Consider the following 21,950-nt stretch of genomic DNA (forward strand, 5'->3'; position numbering starts at 1 on the left):
TTATAAAAGCTACAGCTAAATGAGATAATGTAGTTAATACATGTATTCTTTGATATGGTTTAGCCTTTCTCAGGCTACAACATGGTTAAGTTTATGAATATTATTAAGGAATACAAATCCCTCTTTGCAATGTTTACCAGCCTCCTTAGGCTTTTCAATCACAATCATTAAACTGGAATAAATACAATATTGTTAACATGAAAATATGATTTTCTGTTCGTTGTTTAGAGGTATTCTAAGGCTTTACTCAATGAGAACTCGGTATGAGATAGAGCACACTGTTGAGATGTCCAATCTGCCTGTTTTACACACTTTGACCAGCAGGGGGGTTTGTGTTCAAATGAAGCCCATGATGAAGCCTCATGAGATGAACCCTTTTGCGAACCAATTGGCTGGGAAGCTTCAAAGCTTCATAAGGCTTCATCTCGCCATCACTAGCGCAGTGGATTAATGCGCTGATTTTAGAATAAAAGGATAGCCAGTTTGAGTCCCACTGCAGTCAGCATGTCGTTGCTCCTGTGGGGATTGTCCACAGTACTGAGTATGTAAGTCGCTTTGGATAAAAGCGTCTAACAAGTAACATGTAATGTAATGGACTCCATTGTTTACTCCCATAACAACTGCTCTTCTATTGGCTAGAACTCAAACACATTGTACGTGATAGGCTTATGGGCAGGACACCTCTAAGTTGTGGACCAATCACAACCCGAGCCGGCCAGCTAACCAATCAGAGCAGACTGGGCTCTGGTTTCAGACAGAGGGTGAAAAGAGGTGCTGCAGCACAGGCAGTATGAGAACAATAAAGAGCTTTTTGAACATTAAAGCATGGAAACATGTTACATGGAGACACAACATATGAACCTGGAAATTAGCAGAATAGAGCTCCTTTAAAAATAAATGAGTTAGTATTTCAAACTACTACGTTTGTATCAAAAATACAGAGTAAGTAGCTCAAACATACTATATAATAAGACACTATTTTGTGAACATTTGTCATTATATTGCAAGAGTTAGTAATTATTTGGAGAAAGTTTGACATTAAAATGACTAACTGAGGAACTTTTTTTTCATCACATTGGTAAAAAAAGGGCTTCATAAAACAATGTTTTTTTGTGTCAGGAAGGAAACAACAGTACTGGGTGGGTGTGTATGTTAGATTGGCATTAAGATGGTTTGAGTCAACTATCAGAGTTGAATAGCAGCTGCATAATGTGGTGTGTGTGTGTGTGTCTGTCACTTTAAACTCGTCAAGAACACTGTCTTGCATCACCACCACGTGTAAAATGTAAAACTCTGACACTACTGTATGCGAGGCCACGCTCTAACCACACACTCGAAGCCTCGCCCTATATCCAGCCACTCCTGTCCCAGATGCCTTCTGCTCTGATGTATAATCGCTGAAGAGAATCTTTAGAATGTAGTTGGTGGAGCTTCATTGATTTACCATGGATCATTTTCACATACAAACTGAAACGCTTCCCCGTAGGCTATATCTCTTTAAACAGCTTTTCCTCATCACCATGATCAAATGAAATCAAGTTTTATTTGCACATTTTTAAACGATCTTTGGTCGAGCCAAAGTGCTGTAGGCTACATATAATAGAAAATAACCTACAGTAAAGACACTTTACAGCAAATACAACAGCACAGTTTGTGCAGAATATCAGTATGAGAAAACGACACCCTCTGTCCTTTCACACCGTTTAGTGCTCAAAACCACTCAGCACAGTTTTACAGGAAGTACATCTTGATCTGATTGTAGATTTCTCCTTTTACTCACCAACATCTTGCATTTGATAATGTCTAATATGCATTTTTAAATGTAAAATGTTGACATTTTAGTAGTACCTACATACACTGAGTTCTGATTATTTGAGTGAAACAAAGTTGTTCTGTCCCATGACTCTAATATGCCAACACATTGAACTAAAGCGTCCTCAAACAATTTTTTTTTGCCACAATTATCCCACTTTCAACATTTGTATATTCAACCAAGATTGGAATCTAGGTGGAATGCAAATTAAATCTTTCTCGGATGGGGATTGGGCCAGATATGTTCTCTCTTCCTCAGAGAGTATGAATGAAACCAGTTCAGCTGGTTTGGCAGTCTGACAGGAACAATTGAAATGAACCCTTAGTGTTAAATTACTCTAGCTACTGTATTATTGCTGGTGCTTCATTGTTGTTTTATGTAGAGATAACACCAAAGTATACCTAGGGACGGGTCCCTCAAATCCAAATCAGACAGGAGTTGTGGGATTAGGTGTTTAGTGAGGGATAGTACCGCTTTAAGCCGCAAGGAGGCGGTAAAGCCACGAAGTGATGCGGGCTCTGGTGAGGAGGAGACGCCGAGTAGGGGCTGGCCTTGATGGAGGAGGGCCAGCGTGCTTGTCTTTGTACCCAGACATAGTAGCGTGAAAGCACGCTGCTCTGAGTCAGACGAGCAGACAAACCGCGGACTACTCGTGGTTGAGCCCGGCCGGCATCACACTGCACACCCGACCGACAGAGAGAGGAAGAAGAGACCCGCGACACACCGAGAGTCGGGAAAGTGGGAATCTTTGTGTCAACCAAGTCAAGAACAAGAAAGAGGAAACTCAGCTGAAGATGTCGGGGTTAAAAAAGAGAAACTCGAACTCCTCTGCGGACAAGGAGGAGGACGACAAGCAGGTCACGGAAAAGATGCTGTCTCCGGGCGGGGAGACGAACCGGGGAGGAGCACCGGGAAGTGAGCCGAGCAGCCCCAACCACAACGCCGGAGGAGAGGGAGGAGAGAGCGCGGAGGGAGGGGTCGCCCTGAAGAGGACCATCACCCTGTTTAACGGTGTGGCTCTCATCGTGGGCACCATCATAGGCTCGGGCATCTTCGTCACCCCAACCGGCGTGGTGAAGGAGGCCGGCTCGGTGGGTCTGTCCCTGGTGGTGTGGGCGGTTTGCGGGGTGTTCTCCACTGTCGGAGCCCTCTGCTACGCGGAGCTGGGGACCACCATCAGTAAATCCGGAGGGGACTATGCCTACATCCTGGAGGTGTACGGCTCCCTGCCGGCTTTCCTCAAACTCTGGATCGAGTTGCTCATCATTCGGCCGTCCTCGCAGTACATCGTCGCCTACGTTTTCGCCACCTACCTGATGAAGCCTATGTTCCCCGAGTGCCCGGTGCCGGAGAACGGGGCCAAGCTGTTGGCCTGCCTCTGCATCCGTGAGTATCCGAGCCATGCTGCACGGGATGATGCAACTTTACGTGATTGATGTGGGCAGCCTAAAGAATACACATGAGTTACACTTCCTGTGTTTTATGTTTGCAGGACATATTAATACAGACATATGTAATAACCTACTGCTACAATTCTCACATAGTTTACATCAGCAGCATATTTGCGTTATTTCACGCTCCACGGGTGATGCCAGAGCCAATGTCCAAACAATGCCACAGGTATGGAAGGCCAACAGTGGTAAAAATGCCGCGTTATTTCATCAGCTATCATCACTAGATACTTGTCTCATTAAGTTATGCCCATATATTCTCAGTTAGTTATTTATAATTTGTGATATTATACTTTATCGTTTTGTTATAATTATTTTATTTATCTCTTTTTCACTTTCAAAACTGAGATTTTTTTCTTAATATTACAGAACATAAAGTGGAAAGGTTTTGAAATTAAATGTATTATAATATGAACAACATTTAAAAAGTGAATTTGATAGGCACACACACACAGAGGTTTAATTGGTAAAATCTTCAAATTCGAAGTGAAAAATCTAATTAATAATTAGGGATGCTCCGATCGCCAATTTTGGGGCCGGAATCAGTATCGGCCGATCACCGATCCGATCGAGTGGGCGGGGCCTAAATGGAAGATTTACTTTAAATCTTCCATTTAAAGTGATGTTTAAAACTCCACAAACAACAATCAACTTAATTATTACATTCAAATGATGTACTATTCAAGTTTACATTAACTTTAGATAATAACACGGCAGAAATGAGCAGAAGCACTCTCTTTTCCTCTCTCCCCCTCTCTCTCCTGACAGCCTGTCAGTATCTCATGCAGCTCACTGATCCAGTAATGAATGACCCGACAGTGAAGAATAAATATATTTATAACTAGTTTAGCTTGTTCCAGAGGTAGATAAAATAGCTAAGTGTGTTAGGTCTAACTCTTGTGTGTTTCGCTCCGCTCTCAGCAGCGGAGCTGCAGGATTTCTGCTTCACACACTTTTACTGTCTTTTTCGAGACACCTTAAAATAATGCCAGACCGGTGAAGCCATTTTGGCAAGCTTGTTTTGCCGTGCACAGAGAAAAGTGTCATGTATTTTACGTCATGCGATCGGCATGTTTAGAGAGCACTGGTCAATCGGTAGAGAGTGAGTATCGGCCGATCTCGATCGGTGACCGATTGATCGGAGCATCCCTATTAATAATTTCATTTTTCTTATATTCATGGGGTAATTAGATTTATTACCTGAGACACACATTTTAGGCTACTAAATGCTCATATAACAATAGGCGCTTTCACACCAAGTACTTAGTTCTGATGAACTAAAGAGCAGATCGCGTTCACACTAGGGATGCCAGCGATTATTCGATTATTCGAATATTCGCTACAGTCTCCATAATCGAATATTATTTTTAAAAATCGATTTTATTTATATATATATTTTTTTATTATTTATGTTTTTTTATGGCTTAGTTTCAACCAAAATATATATAAATATATATATGCTAATAATAGTAATAGTATTCATAATTGTAAATGGTCATTGGTCACACCACCAGTTTGTTTTACTGTAAACTTGGAGGAAGCCGGCGTGCAGAGCAGACTGCTGCTACAGCACGCTACACACCGACCCCACCCCCCCTCTCCCTCACACGTGCGACTAAAGATGAACAAAGCGGCAGGTAAAAAGAGTTCCTCGTGGAACTACTTCGAACTTACAAGTCCAAAGGAAGTTAAATGCAAGCTCTGCGAAAAGACGTTGGTCTATCACAGCTCAACCTCAACAATGCGTTCGCATTTGAGTGTGAAACACGCCAAAGAGGTTACAGAGAAAGACGCAGCACAGCCAGCCATTACTTCACTTCAAGGCCACGTCGTTGTGATGACATGCTTGTTTGTTGTTTGTACTGTTAAACATGTTACAGTAAAGAAAACAACGGAATTCCTTTTTTCTCTCCCGCGGGGGGGGGGGGGGTCTGTCGAATAATCGATTATTATTCGCCAGGGCTGCCGAATAATCGATTTTGATCATGGTCAGTTTCTGGCAACCCTAGTTCACACCGGATTAAGGCGGGACACGGTAGGCAAAAACATCATTTTTCAAGTACTGGTCAATTTTGAGATTTTGTGCTATTTTGATTCTATAACATGTTTTCTTTCAGGATTTTGGAAGGAAAACGTACAAAATACACATTTAAGTGTTTATTTTACTATAGTTTGTCTATTTGCGTCTGTAGATTTCTCCTAAATTCACCAAAAGTTAGCATTCTAACGTAACATAAAGTACCGCGACCGCTGTGTGCACCATGTGATCAGAGGTATCGCTGGAAAGCTCCGTCTCTCCTGCACAATCTCATCGGATCCAAATATGGTCATTATCTTTGTATCAGCAACCAATCGTGAAAGCACAAAGGGGTCTTAAACCAAGAAACAAAATCTCATTGGCTGGTGTCAATTTCTGACAACGTGATTCGTTCAGATGCGTCACGTGGTGTGCTAAAACACTCAATCTCAAAATGGCAAAAGAACGACGAAAAAAACGTTCACAGAGAAGACGACAACAATTGTCACTTGCACGAAGCAAGGTGATACAAAAAACAAATGACCCCCAACATGAAATACCTTCACGGAGTGTGTCAATGCGCAAGCTATCATCAAAGAACAGGAGGGTTTAGCTAGCGCCTCACTGCAATCTTTAAAAGTCGTTTTCTCAAAATGAGTTTTTTCTCCTACTCTGAGTTCGAAATTTCAACTTCAGTAGCACTTAGATACACCAAACCTTCCAGTTATATTCTTATCAATATTATGAAAGCTTTTACAGAAGGGTTTGTTCATATATCATTCATAGCCTGAATTATACAATATTGTATACCTAAAAACATGGCGAAAATGGATATTTTAGGGCTGTTGACAGTATTTTCTGATTTATGGAGTGATACATAGAGATATCCAAAATCCCTTCTGTAAAAGCCTTGGATACTAATATGACTACAAAATGAAACAAGAATTTTGAACCTGGCTTTATCCAAAATTCAGATTTCGATTCCTGAAACGTGTTAAAATATGTGCATATTTAATGAGATAATGGGTAATTTGCATATTTAAACATGCTATTTCAGAAAACTTGTAATACAAAAAACAATTGCCTTATTGTAAGTAATTAACTGGAGAAATCTCTAGCTGATACCTTTAAGTTAAAAATTACCCTATTCACCTGAGGTGTCTCGCCATAAGTCCCTGAGGGACTTCTTCTTCTTCTTCTTCTTCTTCTTCTTCTTCTTCTTCTTCTTCTTCTTCTTCTTCTTCTTCTTCTTCTTCTTCTTCTTCTTCTTCTTCTTCTTCTTCTTCTTCTTCTTCTTCTTCTTCTTCTTCTTCTTCTTCTTCACTGGCAGGCCGCAAACAACTTCACGGCGTATACTGCCACCCTAAGTCCCCGGCCGGAAGTCCCCGGAGTTGGGGACTTGCGAGCCTTCCAAGTAAATCGCCAGAACGCCGACACCTCCTCATCTCCACCGCTCCCATGTTTTTTAAAAACTAAAGACTAAAAAGCGGGTGAAAAGGTTCTCATGAACTAAGTAGTTCCAGATTTTTTTGGTGTGAACGCAACATTTCGAGACCTATCGGAACTATACTGGGAAAAGTACTCCGGTGTGAAAGCGCCTATTGTTCTCTGCTTTATATTTCAGGATAACTACATTAAGATAAAACAGAAACAAATATAAAAATTAGGTTTTATGTGTAAAATAGCTTATCACAAATCAGTACATATGAGAATTTAACTAAACAAACATTTATAATGTAGTCAAAGCAGCCAATTAAACCAAAACTATGCTGCTGTTTTTAGGGTAGGTAGATTTTTTGTAGCAGCGCAGTTCAGTTGTGAGCTTAATAAAATGCTAGTAAATGTCAGTGTTTTTCAACCTGATTTCGATGGAGTCTTAACAAGATTAACCCTGGATTATTTGCTGCTTAAATTGATCAGCACCAGTCTCAGGTTGTTTTTTGACTGTCGGCGCCACACAACAGACACCCATTGTGACATGACATTGTGCGTGTTTGTATATAAATGTGTGTGTGTGAGTGCATGGGGTGCCTGCTAGTAACCCTAGTACCTAATCTTCAGATTGACTAAAGGCTAAATCCTGACTAAGACCACATGACAGAGCCGTAGACTGAGGCTCAATTATCTTTGTGTGTGTGTGTTCATGAGGATTGCACGCTTCGTTGTGCATGTGCATGCCTGAAGTGTAGGCGGTGGGGTTGTCAGGGTCACCAAATCTCCACACACACACATATATCTACAGCTCCATAGGTCTATTTTGGTGAGATTTATTGTTCCATTTGACCTGTTTCTGTCGGAATCTGTGTAATTGAGATCAGTGTGTTTCTGTGTCCACTCGCACATATGCATATGTTTGTACATACATATATATATATATATATATATATATATATACTGTATAGATATATATATATATATATATATAGCCAGAAGTGTGTGTGCATGCCTGTGTAAATCTGGATGCATATAAAGAAATGCCTGTCCTTTACTGTACTCAGGCTCCAGGCTCTCACTTTGTCCCAGTCTCTTTTCAACACAGAGCCTCATTGTGCTCTGTCTCGTCTTTCTGTTGTGGCCCCCGACCTGATTCAGGAGCTTTGAAGGGACCTGCTGCTTTAGTTAATCACTTTTTATGGCGCCCAGTAAGTGTGTGTGTGTGTGTGTGTGTGTGTGTGTGTGTGTGTGTGTGTGTGTGTGTGTGTGTGTGTGTGTGTGTGTGTGTGTGTGTGTGTGTGTGTGTGTGTGTGTGTGTGTGTGTGTGTGTGTGTGTGTGTGTGTGTGTGTGTGTGTGTGTGTGTGTGTGTGTGTGTGTGTGTGTGTGTGTGTGTGTGTGTGTGTGTGTGTGTGTGTGTGTGTGTGTGTGTGTGTGTGTGTGTGTGTGTGTGTGTGTGTGTGTGTGTGTGTGTGTGTGTGTGTGTGTGTGTGTGTGTGTGTGTGTGTGTGTGTGTGTGTGTGTGTGTGTGTGTGTGTGTGTGTGTGTGTGTACATGGTGGGTACAAGAAAGAGGGGTGGATTTTATTCCACCAAGAATTCTAAATCTTTTAATTCTCCTCCAGCCCCCAGCATGCTTTAGAGCAGTGGTTCTCAAACTTTTTTCAATCATGTACCCCCTTTGGAAAAAAATTCAGCCAAGTACCCCCTGATCAGTGCAAAAACTATTTGTTAAGGAAAAAATGCCTATATAAAGAGGTACAGTACAGCGCTGCACCATCAGTGTCTGATTTATTAAAACTAGTGGTGCACGATAATTATCGGCCCGATAATTACCGATATTAGGAATTATGACGTCAACCCGATAAAAGTATTAATAGCCCCGATAATATACAATATATTTTTTGGGTAAAAAAAAGAAAAAAGTACTGCGGTGTGGGTGGATTGGGATGAGGGGCGCTTGTTTTTCACTCGGCTCCTCCCGTTCTGCCAGTACTCTGGTATTAGTGGTTTAGGAAGAGGGGAGTTCTTCACAAATCCAGCGCTCCCTAACTCATGCCTGGCTGTGACGTAAATGGTGAGCGGCCGTGAAGCCAGGACAGTAAACAAACATGTCGTCGGTAGTATGGGACTATTTCAAAGTTTCAGAGTTAGATAGTTCGCTTGCTATTTGTATTAATGCAATGCAGAAGTTCCACGAGGAGGGAAGAAGGCAACGAGCTATAATACTTCCAACCTGATCAGTCACCTGAAACATCGCCATGGCTACGATGGTGTGTTAAAAGCGTACGAAGACGCCTGCGCTGCTAAACTAGCGGTGAATCCAATGCCAGCTGCAAAGGCACCGGGGCTTTTACCTATCGATGAGGCTTTTGAAAAAGGCAAGAACTTTATTTGGGAAAATAAATATGGTCACTTTGAAGAGTCAACACTGTTCTTGGCTTTGTTTTGTTCATAGTAGTAATGCTCATTTGCTCACTACTAGTCTTTTTTTTACCACCAGGTGTGCAAAACCTACAGGTAGATTTAATAATATATATATATTATATTATTATTATCGGTTATCGGTATCGGTCTTGAGAAGCAGGAACTTATCGGTATTGGTATCGGTTTCAAAAAACCAATATCGTGCATCCCTAAAACAACAACCTTGTAACTGAGAAACACTTAAATGCTACATTTCAAATGTTTACAATCCATCACTAAATGCATGGCAAACCAATTTCAACATAACACTGAGACGACATTAGTTGCATTGAACTGATCTTTTTAATCAGTTGTACAATTTAGTGAGAAACATGGGCTTGTGCTTCACTGAGGATCTTTGTCATTCTGACAGGGAGGCAACTGCAGTTATTATACTTTGCGTTTTGAAATATGTGTAATTCTGTTATTATAAAACGCACACTGAGCAAACTTCCTTACTTTCTCTAAAATTGGTATATTTATTTATTTTGGGGCGTGGGGAATGAAGAGGAAAAAAAAATATGAGCATTTTATGAGCATGACTCCTCATAAAAACATTATGCATAATGCTGCGCTATACTTTGCGGCCACACGCCGTTGCCAAGCAACGCTTATTGTTTAGGTCCTTTGAAAAGCAGGCAGTCATATAATTAACTAGAACTAGCTAGATCTGATAGATTTGGACATAGACGCGAGTGAAGTATAACCGGACGCGAGAGAGAGATCAGATCAGCTGCTGCTGACGGAGAACACGCAGCTCTGCATGATCACAGCTCCGCCGCTGTGACGGACCGGTGAGTGGAGCAAAATACACTAAGAGTTAGACCTAACACACTTAGTTAGTTTATCTACTCTGGAACTAGTTATAAATATATTTATTCTTTACTGTCGGGTCACTTATTACAGGTTCAGCGAGCTGCACGAGACTGACCGGCTGTCAGGAGAGGGAGAGGAAAAGGGAGCACCCCGTTTACATTTCCCATTTGATTATCCAGAATTACTGTCAACGTTTGAATAAAGTAGTTAATCTACTATTAGTAGTTTGTTTACATGCATTAATTATTATGTGTTTTTTTTCATTAACATAAAATAAATCTCACGTACCCCCTGCAGTACTCCAACGTACCCCTAGGGGTCTGCGTACCCCCATTTGAGAACCACTGCTTTAGAGCATGTTGAGGCTTACGTTGCTTTATATTTGTGGAAAAAGTAGTTTCAAGGAAAGATTGTGAAAAGATATTTTAATAGGGTGGTGTAGTGATGACCAATTTGTGTAGGCTGACCAAGAAGTTAGCTTTGCAAGTGCTCCGTTGACACAAAGCGATGCGATTTTTACATTGGGCTTTAGATTCTAGACACATTTAGGGTCTGTGGTAAACACACATTTATTTTACTTAGTTGTTTTATTAGGCATGATAATCTCTACATATTAACCCCACTTTAATGATTTAAGGAGAGTCAATTCAATAGACATAAATAAGAAAGTTGCTAGCGTTAGGATATAAACAAACTACATGACGGTGATATTACTTCACACCAACACAGCTGAGCTAAACGCGGCTAATGTTTGGCGTGATGATGTTTAATTGTCTGAAATAGCCACTTGTTAGCACCCGCTGTTTTTAAGATGCGTAAACGTTTCGGACATTCACTAGTGGGGTGAACAAATTGTGAAAAACTGTTAAGCTTGTGTTAATTACCTTATTTCAGGCATTTCCCCAGAAACTCATTACAAAAACATTGACTTTGAGACGGAAGTGCTGAAATGCCAACTAATTTCTGGGTTTAGGACTTATTCTTGCACCACCGTTTAAGAGAATAAGAAAAGATAGTTCTTAGTTTTCACGCTAAAAAACAAAACAAGTTTGCTGCACAGTTTTCCACAGACTAATTGATTGAACATGATGGATTGAATGTGGTTAATGGTAGAAGCCACCAACCATAGAGCTGCTTCCTACAGTGTTTCTGACTCGCTGTCTTTTTCCCTCTCTTGCAGTCCTGCTGACTTTTATAAACTGCTACAGTGTGAAGGCGGCTACCAGAGTGCAGGACTTCTTTGCAGCAGCCAAGCTCCTGGCCCTGGGCATGATCATCATCATCGGCTTCATCAACATTGGACGAGGTGCGTCACACATACACCTTCATTCACACAAACACACATTCACAAGGTTCCATACAAGGGTCATAAACATCACTACAAGTGGGCTGGAAGCAACCTCTAAGATTAGTATAATAAAGGTTAGTATTCTTGGTAAATTCAATTTATTTGTGCAGATAGGATGAAGTACAAAATATTGCCGATCCTAATGTAGCGTTAGCGTTAGCATGTCTCCCCGGGGGCATCCGGGCTTAAACGGTGTATTATAGAATGATCACACCGGTGGGTTCACGAAATATGACTACTACTCTTACTGTTTAACATTTTGGGTTACTTAATGTTACTTCATGTTAAGGCTAATACAAATTACAAGGCTAACTAACTAACTAACTTACTCTGGGAGTTGTAGTCTTTCTAGTTGCGTATTTTTCATAGTCTTATATTTCAACAGTTTTACAACAAACTGTGACTTTTTTGACATGGAAATGATTTGTTAAGATTGACAAACATCATATGTGTAATTCATGGCACAATTCAAACGGGATCGAAAGATAAGTTTTCTCTCCATTGACTTTAATACATAATTTTTCCGAAAATAAGGTCCCATGGGTCGAAAGTAGATGGGCGTGACTTCGCCTCTCCATAGATTTAGTAATAACACTCTGATGGGGAATCCTTCACAGGAATTTGTTAGTTAAAGGCCTTTATTCATCACTCACCCAAAAACAAATTATTTGTATGTAGTTTAACCATGGAAGCAATAGTCTCAAACACCACACAGGAGTCAAAAAGAGAAATCTTACTTATTTTATAAATGTCCTTAACTATAGGAATCCAGAAGGCTATGATGGCACTTTTGATGCCAATTTGAACCCTTGTTTTTACTGTTTATCTGATCAAAGTTTGGCAGTGTGATCTGAACAGGGAATGTTGTCTTTGTTGGAAGAGAGCAGGGAATCAGTGGGAGCGGAGAGGCCGGTGTTTGGCTCTCTGGAGCAGGGCCTAACTCTCATTAGGGCCGCAGGATGATGTGGAGTGTAGCCAATGACTGGAGGACGGCACAGAGAGCAGACAAAAGCTCTTCAACAGAACACAGCCTGCTTTTACTGGAAATCTACTTATAAGTTGCAAGACGCTTTAGAAACACAAACACTCCAGCAGTGTGTTTGACCAAGCAACGACTCGCGGCCTATTCACTTTGAGTCGTCGGACCATTGAAGGTTTTCTTTAGCTGTTTTATAAAGTCGAAAAAATCAGGAGTGAGCAGGGGCGCCGCCAGGGATTTTGGGCCACATGAAAATATATCACATTGGGCCCCACCACCAGGCCCAGGCCACGCCAACCAAGCACAATGTTGTAACCACACCTCCAGAACTCATTTATGCTTTAAATAACTCTACCTGTACAGGCTTGCATCTATCTTGTAGTCCAATACTAACTGCACAATATTTACTGACACTGAGCTATGAAAATATAACACTGTGCAGACGTGCAACATTCTGCTGCAGAATGGAACATTCAAAAACTTAAATATACATGACCTCTTAAATAAAAATAATGTGAACATTAACACCAATATTATCATTTATAAAATGCTATAAAAAAAAAAAAAAACATAAGCAGCAGATTTTTTAATTAAGCGGGTATTAAAGTGTAAACGGACAACAAAACGGAAATGGAAATGAAAAGTATTTTTCTCATCATGCATCTTCGGTGTAGTGATCCAATATCGTTACCATAGCCTTGCCCTTTAACAGTTATTACGAGCCCTGGCTCAGCCTTACTCACCAAGAGCCCAGCGCCTAGCCTTCTTACAGGCAAAGTCACTGATCAAGTCCTTGAAGTCCAGCTTTCTAGCCAACTGGCTTTCAATGGACAGCATGGCAAGACTGCGAAGCCTTATGGGGGGACAGGGCTGCGGAGCCTAAAGATGGATCTGTTGGTCCTGGCACCAGGGGGAGGGACAACTGATTTAGTATGAATAGCTGCTAAAATTTCAGCTAAAAGAGGAGTGAAATGAAAAACCTCAGCATTTTCTGTAAAGATATTAACAGTACTTAAAGGTGGGGTAGGTAATTTTGGAGAAACCGGCTCGAGATCGCTAGAATTTGAAAATACACAACCGGAAAAAATCTGCCACTTCCTTACAGAGCCCCTCCTCCAACACACACGAACGCGCACATGACCAATGAGGGCACGAGATAAGTTTGTGCACAGATGGAAGGCTGACATGCAGTTAGGCCATCCAGCTATTTTAGCCGGGCCGGCTCAGATGATTGGTCGTACAACGCCACGGCTTCCACAGATAAAAATGTTTTATGGATTTTTTTGTCAAAGCACTTAAGATATTCATCGGGATGTTAAGAGCATTCCATGCAATGTAACAAAAAGTGTATCTTGAGCCGGTTTCTCAAACGTACCTACCCCACCTTTAATGTCAGCAAAACATTACAATTATTATTTACAATGGACTACGCTTAGCTAACAGACTAATTTCCACCACTCATGGACCACACCCACCTTTTCTTTTGAAAAACTGGGTGACATACTGTCGCCCTGTAGTCCCTCTCTCTTGTCTTTATTTTCTTTCTTGAAAGCTTTATTAGTCGTTGAGACATCTTACATACGTAAGTACTAGCATCACTCCTCACATGCTCTCACTCTCTGCTAGAAAGGGCCGGTGCCACACAGCATTTGGAGGCAGGACCAAACCATTACATGTAAATAGAGGGGGGTGTTCGATGCTTTGGATAATTAACTTTTGGAAGAAAATAATTTTAGTGAGTACATTATCAATATGATGTTATATTAATGTTAATTATTGATGATTGATGAAAGGTTACTTAAAAAATGTTTCTTAATGCTCTAAAAATGTTTGGAGCCCCTGTCAGTCACGGGCCTTAGAATTGTCCTAACTTTTCACCCCCTCACGGCACCCCTGGGAGTGAGCTCAGGAAATCAGACTGCGCACTAGAGATGGCAAATCCGGATCCTTTTACGGACTCAGGGTCTTCTGAGTCAGTCATTGAAGAGATCCGGATCATACGGGTCATTTGAGTCATATGAGTCAGCATCACCAAGAGCGTAGAAATCCTACCGGTGAAACCGAAAACGTATTGCATTTCACGAGCATATTAAACTGACGTTACATTGACCTCCGCTACACAGTGTCTTTTGCTTTAATAATAAATGTTGATCACAAACAAAAAGGGTCATTTTGCGATCTTGCAAATCTCAGTCTGCTGTTGACTCCTGCATGACGACGAGTCTGTTGGATCTCTGGATCTGCTGCTATATGGTTACGGCTCTGAGTCCGCACGAGTCTGCTATATTTTGCACAGTGTGTCAGGATTTGAGAATCTCTGAGTCTGCTGTTGACTCCTGCATGACGACGAGTCTGTTGGATCTCTGGATCTGCTGCTATACGGTTACGGCTCTGAGTCCGCACGAGTCTGCTGTGTTTTGCACAGTGAGTCAGGATTTGCGAATTTGAGTCTGTGAAGTTCCGCTGACTAACTCGTAGGCTACTGGTCTCTCTCGATCATTGTCCTGGATTCACGGATCCCTCGATTTCGATTAAGTCCATTATGTTTCCGGTTCTAAATTAAGTTTCAGTGTAGACTTCTAACAAAATTGTCATGTTGTGCAACAGTCTCCTGCGTGTAATAGCTGCATTTCCAATAAGGATCTTACTTGGCAAAACGTTTATTTTGAATATAGCACACACAAAGAAAGAAACAAAGACAAATGATAGAAAATTGCAAAACAGTTAGAATATATATAATGTCTTAATTATATTATTATTATTATTATTATTAAAACACAATTGTGCAAAATTTGCTTTAGTAAAGGAACATATTAAAATAACTATATACATATAATGCAAAACACAAAAAATCAAGCATATCTTCACCCAGTATCTCCACCCATGATAAAATAACTATGAAAAATAAGAAATTAATTAAAATAAATATATATACATATTTGGGTCATGAAAACAGTGTGTATGTAGATCTAATCATATGCCCCCCCCTATTTTCTCATGGACTGCGTAATCATTGCAATACTGGTGTTTGTATGTGTTAAATGTGAGTAAAGTCGTGTCTTTTGCTTTGATAAAACATGTTGATGAAAAAAAAAAGGGTAATTTTGCGATTTTGCGAATCTCAGTCTGCTGTCGACTCCTGCATGACGACGAGTCTGCTGGATCTCTGGATCTGCTGCTATATGGTTACGGCTCTGAGTCCGCACGAGTCTGCTGTGTTTTGCACAGTGAGTCAGGATTTGCGAATCTCTGAGTCTGCTGTTGACTCGTGCATGATATAACCGCGGGAGCCGGGAGCTGGAGGAAGGGCTGCAACATGTTACTGTTAATCTCTACCCACTTTTGGCCACACCCCCTAAGTAAAATGTCTTCCCGGCCGCAGCTATGCTCGTGCACATGACAAGTATGGATCTCTAGATCTGCTATGCTATTACGGTTAGGAGCCGTAACTTACGGCTCCTCTGAGTCCCCACGAGTCTGCAGGAAGTTTCACTGATGTCCCCTCCCCTGAGCCAAACTTCTGGAAGCTATCCTACTTGCTACAGGGTAGGCAGATGGACTGGGGTACGTTGTAATGTTATTTTACATGTTATAAAGAGAGTAGCGAGTGACACAATTTATAGTTTTAATTTGTACGTCAGACAAGGTGTAGGACTCAAAGGACTCTGGTTAATGGAGAGGGGAGACTCGTCACGACCAGCTCATTTCTAGGATCCGGGTTAATGTTCCGGATGAATCAGGACTCGCCCATCTCTACTGTACACTCCAGAAGAAAGCAGTGAAACTATCAAATAAGTATTAGAAGTAAAATGAGTCCAGAAACAGGGGCACAATAGGTCAATAGGAAAATATATAATTATAAAATAAAACTATTCGACAACGTCATTGAAACTTTTTTTGTTGATTACTATAAAAGCCAACAAAACAAAATGACTTTTGCAGTGTTTTTTAGGTATCAAGTTTAAAATAAATCAGGTTGTAAATAGAGTAGTGCAGGGATGACGTATTTTTGTATGCCGACCCGGAAGTAAGCTGCGCATGGGTTCCCTCGACAAAAAAGCAATGCTATTTCTCCATAGGGTTTTGGAATATTGTAAATAATAAGATCTGTGGAAAACGATAAATGTTGTTGTTAGATAAATGCACGTTTTGTTCAGCCGGATAATCTCCACATGTCTACCCTACTTTTATAATTTTCGAATCATAAATCTAATCAATAGATTATTTTTTACAATATTCCAAAATCCTATGGGGAAATCCCATTGCTTTTTGTCGAGGGAACCCATGTGCAGCTTACTTCCGGGTCGGCCTACAAAAATACGTCATCCCTGCACCACTCTATGATATATGAACAACTCTGTAGAAACCTTCAGAATGTAGGTAATAAATATACAAAATAAATAAAAAGAATAAAAATGTTTAACAATAAAATAAAAATAGTATAATAAAACAAAATAGGAATAAAAGCAAAACATTTGGTTAATGTAAGTTCTGGTCAGTGGAGATTTCTTGCTTGAATATAAGCAGCCTTTAACGATATGTTTTTAAAACAATTCCAAACCTTTTTATAGCAATATTTAAAATAGCTTAAACGATTATACGTTACATAAGAAGAATATTTTTTTTAATTGTTATGTTTTAATATGTGAATGTGGCTTCATCTCATGTTAACTTTTGCTGACTTAAAAAATAAATGTCCAGACACAAATAGACCAAGTTTACAAAAAAGCACCTAAAAGTGTATCTTGTTTGTTTTCTGTCCACTAGTCTAAAAAAAGACACATTGTGGAATCAAGGTAGGCCAAAATCTCTAAATAATTTTTGCCTATCAAAGAGCATAATACCTGTCCTTCCAGACTGTAAACAAACGTATACTGTGTGTGTGTGTGTGTGTGTGTGTGTGTGTGTGTGTGTGTGTGTGTGTGTGTGTGTGTGTGTGTGTGTGTGTGTGTGTGTGTGTGTGTGTGTGTGTGTGTGTGTGTGTGTGTGTGTGTGTGTGTGTGTGTGTGTGTGTGTGTGCGCACGCGTGCATGTGTGCGCGCACGGCCAAGCCAAGTTGTCATCCTATATCTGCTTCTCTTCCTGTCTGCTGGAGTGTAGCTGCTGTAAAAGGGAAGTGTACATGCACTTTGTTGAGCAACATGTGTCGGCATGAGATGCAAAAGACTTGCAGAATGAGTATATTCACAAATCTATGGAAGAGGATTAGGGCCACATGAATATTTTTTTGGGAGGATTTAAAAAAAAAAAGTCAGAATTCTGACTTTAATCTCAGAATTCTGACTTTTTTCTCAGAACAAAAAAAAATTCTTTTTTTGGGAGAAAAAAGTCAGAATTCTGAGAAAAAAGTCAGAATTTTGAGATTAAAGTCAGAATTCTGAGATTAAAGTCAGAATTCTGACTTTTTTCCCAGAACAAAAAAAATAATATTTTTTTAAATCCTCCCAAAAAAAATATTCATGTGGCCCTAATCCTCTTCCGTACAAAGCAAATAGAGTTGGAGATGTATTTTTGTTCAACAGTAAACTAATTTGTTGTTGAAAGAGAGGAGTCACTGGGTTCAGACTGAGGGCGAGTTCACCACAGACTGAGCATGGATTGTAGAGCTCAGACATTTCATGTCTGGAGCACTGACTTCCCCTTTGACCTTTTACCCTTTGTCCTTACACCTGACATTAACCCTAGCCGAGCTGTGAGATTCCAGTTGAATCCTCTGCTTTCCTGAGACACTCACTTTAACATCAAACAGTTAGAGGGAAAAGAGGCCCTATTAGGCTTTTGGGGCTTTCCCTTCCCTGTAGTGTGTTCTATAGGTTTTTGTGCATGTAAACGGTCTACAAAGGCTAAAATCCAAATGTTCCTTCCAGAGGGAGTTTCTCTCCCACACACAAAGGCGTTTGCCTGAAACGCTTCCATTGGACTCCTTTGTTGATTTCTCTAACACAATGACATCACCACAGCATGTAACATTCGTGCTTCTATTGGCTAGCACTCCAACATATTGTACATGATACGCTAAGGGGCGGGACATCTCTAAGCAGATGACCAACCACAACAAAGGCGGCCAGCTAACCAATCAGAGCAGACTGGGCTCTGGTTTCAGACAGAGGGTGAAAAGAGGTGCTGCAGCACAGGCAAAATAATGAGAAAAATAAAGAGCTTTTTAACATTAAAGCATGGAGACATGTCACAGTAGAGGCACTAAATACAAATATGAACTGGAAAATTAGCATAATATGTCTTTACAAAAACAGTATTCAATTACTGAATACTAATTGGAAATGATTTACTTTTGCATTTGAAGATTGAATGATTAATGTACATGATTTATACAGAACAGAGGTAATGCAAACAAGTATTGTTTTATAGTTAGGGCAGTTTTACTGTCTCTACTGTGTCTATTGTTTCATAACTTTAATTAACTGCTGCATGTTCAGAAGTAGGTCAGCTTTCTGTAATCCATCATTTAATTCCTGGCATCATTAAAAGTTCTCTAATTCTTAAATTTGCTCTCCTAAAACCTTCCTGCTTTGTTAAAATATGAAACAACGTTTAGCTTGCTGCTGGCATTATATTCAATGTGATGGTACCCTCTTTTTGTCACTAGATTATACAAACCAGGACCAATTAGGGCTAAAAGACAAAAGAAGTAAATGCTTGATTAAAAAGCAAAATCCAAGCTCAGTCCTCCATCACACACTAATGCATTGTGGTTTGTTTGTGCGGATGTCAGAGGCCACAGGTCTCTCATCAGCTGACTGGTGGGCAAACAGGAGCTCAACACTGACTAGAATTGTTCAGAAGTGGACCAAAGAGAGGGAGGGAGAAAGTGAGAGAAAGGGAAGTTGGGGATGAGAGGGAGGGAGGGAGGTTTGTATTGTTCACAGAGAAAAGGAGAGATAGAGCGATAGGGATGTGGTTTCAGAGATCAGAAGCACGGGAACAAAGATCAAAGTGAAACCGTCTGTAACTAATTTGATGAGCAATGATTTAGATATATATTTCATTCATCCCAAGTTTGGAAATTGTTTAAGGATTCTACAGTTGACCCATCCTGATATTAAGAGCAGTGTGTAGCTATTATGTACAGCTATTCTATTCTGCTTCCTGCAATTTCAGTCAATATTGCAATTCGATAACATTTAGATTATTTTTGCAGACCTAGTGGCGAGACGATACTTTACCGGAAGTGGTAAAATGCCAATTAGTTCACAGGTTTTATGACTCATTCCTCCACCACTCTAAAGTTAATGTCAGAGATTTTAACACACCGATAAAGTGGATTATTGGAGTTTGGTGAAGTAAAAACAAATCCAATTGGAGTTCTTAAAATCACATACTATACATCTACAGTCTACCTCATGGCCAATGTTCATCATAGTAGTGACTTTCAAAATAATCCTAAAACCTGTTTTGGCTATATTTAACGCAGAGTTATCAGTTTAATAAAGGTAATCCTTAGTTTTGGCCCCTTTTGACAATATAACAAACTGCCTTCTTATTTGTGTCATCCCTACATTTTTCATTTTCCATGAAGAATGGGTGTAACTTTTTATATTATTTTGAATCTTCTTTTACTGCAGTTCCAGTAAATCAAGTTAGAACCTGATCATCGCCACCTGATCAATGTAATGCTAACCCTGCTCTTCTCATACGGGTTGGGGTGTGTTGCTGGAGACTAAAGAGGAGTTCAACTAATTTGTAATTCTAGTCCTTTACTGCGCTATTTCAAAAAGGGAGCTTTGCTAACATATTTAGCATCATGGTAATTCTAAATCTTTAACACCAGTCTTTTTCACCACATTGCCTCTAATAACCGTTTATATGAAACATCTCAGATTATCTGGATTTAGACAGACTGGGTGTGTGGCTGTGATTACTCTAACACACTCACCTGAGAGGCGTCTTCTCTGGCTGCTGTTAGCAGCTGGAGGGGGGTGACTCACAGTGATTCACAGGTCTGTTTTAGGATTTGATCAGGGATCGCCTTCAAAAACACTCAGTTTCAATTATTAAATTATCATGAATATCTTCACTTGATAGATTTGAACAACAAAGAACAGACTTGCATTGATTTTTTATTTATTTACGTATTGGGACGTCCCGAATACCATTTTTCGGGCTCCGGATATTCGGTAGTAATCAGCAGCGAATATTCGGATATTCGGGGGGGGGGCGGTAGTAATCAGCAGCCAAACCGCTTCAACACGTGTATTTCGGTTTGTTCATGGCATTCATCTTGTTATTCTACAGTATTGTTGTTTTATAGTTATTTGTTAATGTATACAACCCAATTTGTGTTCTTTGAAATTGCAAAGGATTGTGTGTGTTACTTTCGTTGCAGTTGTATATGTCTTAAGTGTAATTTGGCTTGGCTTCCTATTTTGTATGGACATGCTTTTATTTTGAAGGAGAGTTAGCGCTGTTGACAGGAAGTTGTTGCTGCTATGGAAGCAACGTGACGGAGATTAATGGAAAAAAAGTAATATCTACATATAAAGACAGAGAAAGTAAACGATAAAGTTTATGGTTAAGTGTTAGCACCCCCCGAAAAGGCACAAGCTCTTATGTTGATATTGGAGATTTCAATAAATTCAATCAAAAACGAAATAAATAAATAAATAACGAAATTCAAACCCGAATAGTATTCCAACGAACGAATATTCGGATATTCGGCTACACCCCTAATTGGGACCTTATGATTTATGATGACCTTAGTTACCTAAGATGTTTAAAAAAGTGTCCTATCAATGTTAAATAAAAATCTGTGATATAAATCTAGGTACAGTCTCAGATTATGGCTATCATTGAGCAAGAGTCTTTTCCTGGTCTTAAAGATTGCATTACCTTAAAGTGACATACAGTAATTTCCTTATCTCACCAGACTGTTCTATTGTTTGCCTTTAACCACTTAAAGTGGACCTATCATGCTATATTTGAATAATATATTGTAGGGCCATACCTATATAAAACATGTCTGTGAAGTTTTTTTTTCAAAATACCAAACAGATCATGCATTTTAGCCATGCCTCTTTTCGCTATTTGCTCTATTCCAGCCCTGTCTTCACAAGGGCTGATTCTGTGGCAAATGAGCTGCAGCTGACCACGCCCCCCTGCAAAGGAGGGGGGCGAGTTACGAGAGTCATGTTACCATGCTGTTACCATGCCACGCAACCTCTCATTCCCCTGATAGGTGGAGAGTTGCCCATATAGGCGGAGCTCCTCGTTCCTGACGTCAGACTATTTTCAAATCTGTATCTGTCTGAATCAGATCCGTTGCAGCCCCAATACCCTGCCATTAAAAACGTTACGCTTCCTCCGTTTCATTAGTATCGGTACTTTAAGAATGACGGGGAAAAGTACTCCGGTGAGAAAGCGCCGTTTTTATAAGAGCCGTGTGTATTCAGCGCTCTGCTTCCACTCCCTGCACTGCAGCCTTGCCTGCAGTCCCTCCCCTCTCTCGTGCACGCGCTAGCTGCCAGAGCATGTGAGAAAGCGAGAAGCATGGCTGCAAGTGGGAATGCAACTGCTGCTGCGCCTCGGCTTGTTGACAAAAAAGACGCCAGAAGCGAAAAACAAAAAAGTTGTTTATAGATGATGCTTAATTGTATTTAATACAAATTCTAGTC

At 40.3% G+C, this 21,950-nt stretch overlaps 1 protein-coding gene across 1 annotated transcript in view; it reads left to right on the plus strand.

The window, feature by feature from the left end:
• Nucleotides 1-2,387: 2,387 nt before the first annotated feature.
• slc7a5 (solute carrier family 7 member 5) overlaps nucleotides 2,388-21,950 on the plus strand; it is a 32,900-nt gene continuing 13,337 nt past the window's right edge. The window contains exons 1-2 of the mRNA XM_034085892.2: nucleotides 2,388-3,199; nucleotides 11,175-11,300. Of these exons, the coding sequence (XP_033941783.1) occupies nucleotides 2,608-3,199; nucleotides 11,175-11,300 (718 nt within the window). The 5' untranslated portion in view covers nucleotides 2,388-2,607. The remainder of the gene's footprint in view (nucleotides 3,200-11,174; nucleotides 11,301-21,950) is intronic.

Source organism: Pseudochaenichthys georgianus, chromosome 6 (genome assembly GCF_902827115.2).
Source record: "Pseudochaenichthys georgianus chromosome 6, fPseGeo1.2, whole genome shotgun sequence".
NCBI lineage: Eukaryota > Metazoa > Chordata > Actinopteri > Perciformes > Channichthyidae > Pseudochaenichthys > Pseudochaenichthys georgianus.